This window comes from Sceloporus undulatus, unplaced genomic scaffold (assembly GCF_019175285.1).
Source record: "Sceloporus undulatus isolate JIND9_A2432 ecotype Alabama unplaced genomic scaffold, SceUnd_v1.1 scaffold_20305, whole genome shotgun sequence".
In the NCBI taxonomy this organism is placed as follows: Eukaryota; Metazoa; Chordata; class Lepidosauria; order Squamata; family Phrynosomatidae; genus Sceloporus; species Sceloporus undulatus.
The window spans coordinates 1-1,373 of record NW_024823220.1 but is presented as its reverse complement, the minus strand read 5'-3'; the positions used below and the strand labels follow the sequence as shown (position 1 = coordinate 1,373).

Sequence of the window (1,373 nt, the reverse complement as noted above, 5' to 3'; positions counted from 1 at the left end):
AGAAGGTAAGACTCTCTAGAAAAGACAGTAATGCTTGGCAAAATAGAAGGCGGTAAGAAAGTGGGAAGACCACATTCTAGATGGGAAACTCCATCACAGAAGCCACAATGGTCCTGCTTTTGCAAGACCTGAGCAGGGCGGTTGATAGCAGGGTGAGCTGAGTTCTCTCATTCATAGGGTGGGTTGATGTTGACTCGATGGAAATTAACAACAAACAATAACAAGACAAATGTGACAAATCTGATATCACTCTTGTTCCTTGCAGATGCTGAATACTGCACTGGATGTCCAGATGAACAGCATCCCAACAAGAACCGAGATAAATGTGTTCCCAGGATTGTCACCTTCTTGTCCTACAGAGAGCCTTTGGGGATGGTCCTGACATCTGTTGCCGTACTCTTGTCTGTTTTAACAATCTTAGTGCTGGGAATCTTCACTAAATTCCTGGACAGTCCAATGGTCAAAGCCAACAACCGGGACCTCTCCTACATTCTCCTCATCTCCCTCCTGCTTTCCTTCCTGTCCTCCTTCCTCTTCATCGGACAGCCAAGGAGAGGCACCTGCCTTCTTAGGCAAATGGCCTTCAATATCATCTTCTCAGTTGCTGTCTCTTCAGTGTTAGCCAAAACCATCACTGTGGTGCTGGCCTTTCTGGCCACAAAGCCTGGGAACAGAGCAAGGAAGTGGCTGGGGAAGAGTCTGGCCAACGCCATTGTCCTTTCTTGCTCCACTGTCCAAGTTGCCATCTGTACCACATGGTTGTGGCTCTCTCCCCCATTCCCTAACTCTGATATCCACTCCCAGCCTCAACAGATAATCTTGCAGTGCAACCATGGTTCTATGACCATGTTCTACTCTGCCCTTGGCTACCTGGGCTTCCTGGCTACCATCTGCTTCACAATGGCTTTCCTGGCTAGGAAGCTGCCAGGGGCCTTCAACGAAGCCAAGCTGATCACCTTCAGCATGCTGGTCTTCTGCAGCGTCTGGGTCTCCTTTGTGCCTGCCTACCTGAGCACCAAGGGAAAGTACATGGTGGCCGTCCAGGTCTTCTCCATCTTGGTCTCTGGCGCTGGACTCTTGGGCTGCATCTTCATCCCCAAGTGCTACATCATTGTCCTGAGGCCTGACCTGAATACAAAGGTCCATCTCATGATGAAAAATAAATGCAGCATCTTGTCTACTGATGCTGCAAAGGATTCTGCTCCCACCAGAATCCAGACATGAATCATGGTTGCTGCTTTTGCTAAAACATATACTAGAGGCTTTTTGTTTTGCATCCAATCCTATTGGGCATCTAAGGATGTTCAAATACATGGAGGTTCCTTAGTGTATTGATGATGATGATGATGATGATGATGATGATGATGATGATG

General features: G+C 47.8%; 1 protein-coding gene across 1 annotated transcript; it reads left to right on the top strand.

The window, feature by feature from the left end:
- Positions 1–265: 265 nt before the first annotated feature.
- Positions 266–1,224, top strand: LOC121918625 (vomeronasal type-2 receptor 26-like; the record flags this gene model as incomplete). Its single annotated transcript, XM_042444641.1, has 1 exon — positions 266–1,224. A coding segment is annotated over one exon (959 nt), but the record flags the coding sequence as incomplete, so codon positions are not given.
- Between the last annotated feature and the right edge of the window lie 149 nt (positions 1,225–1,373).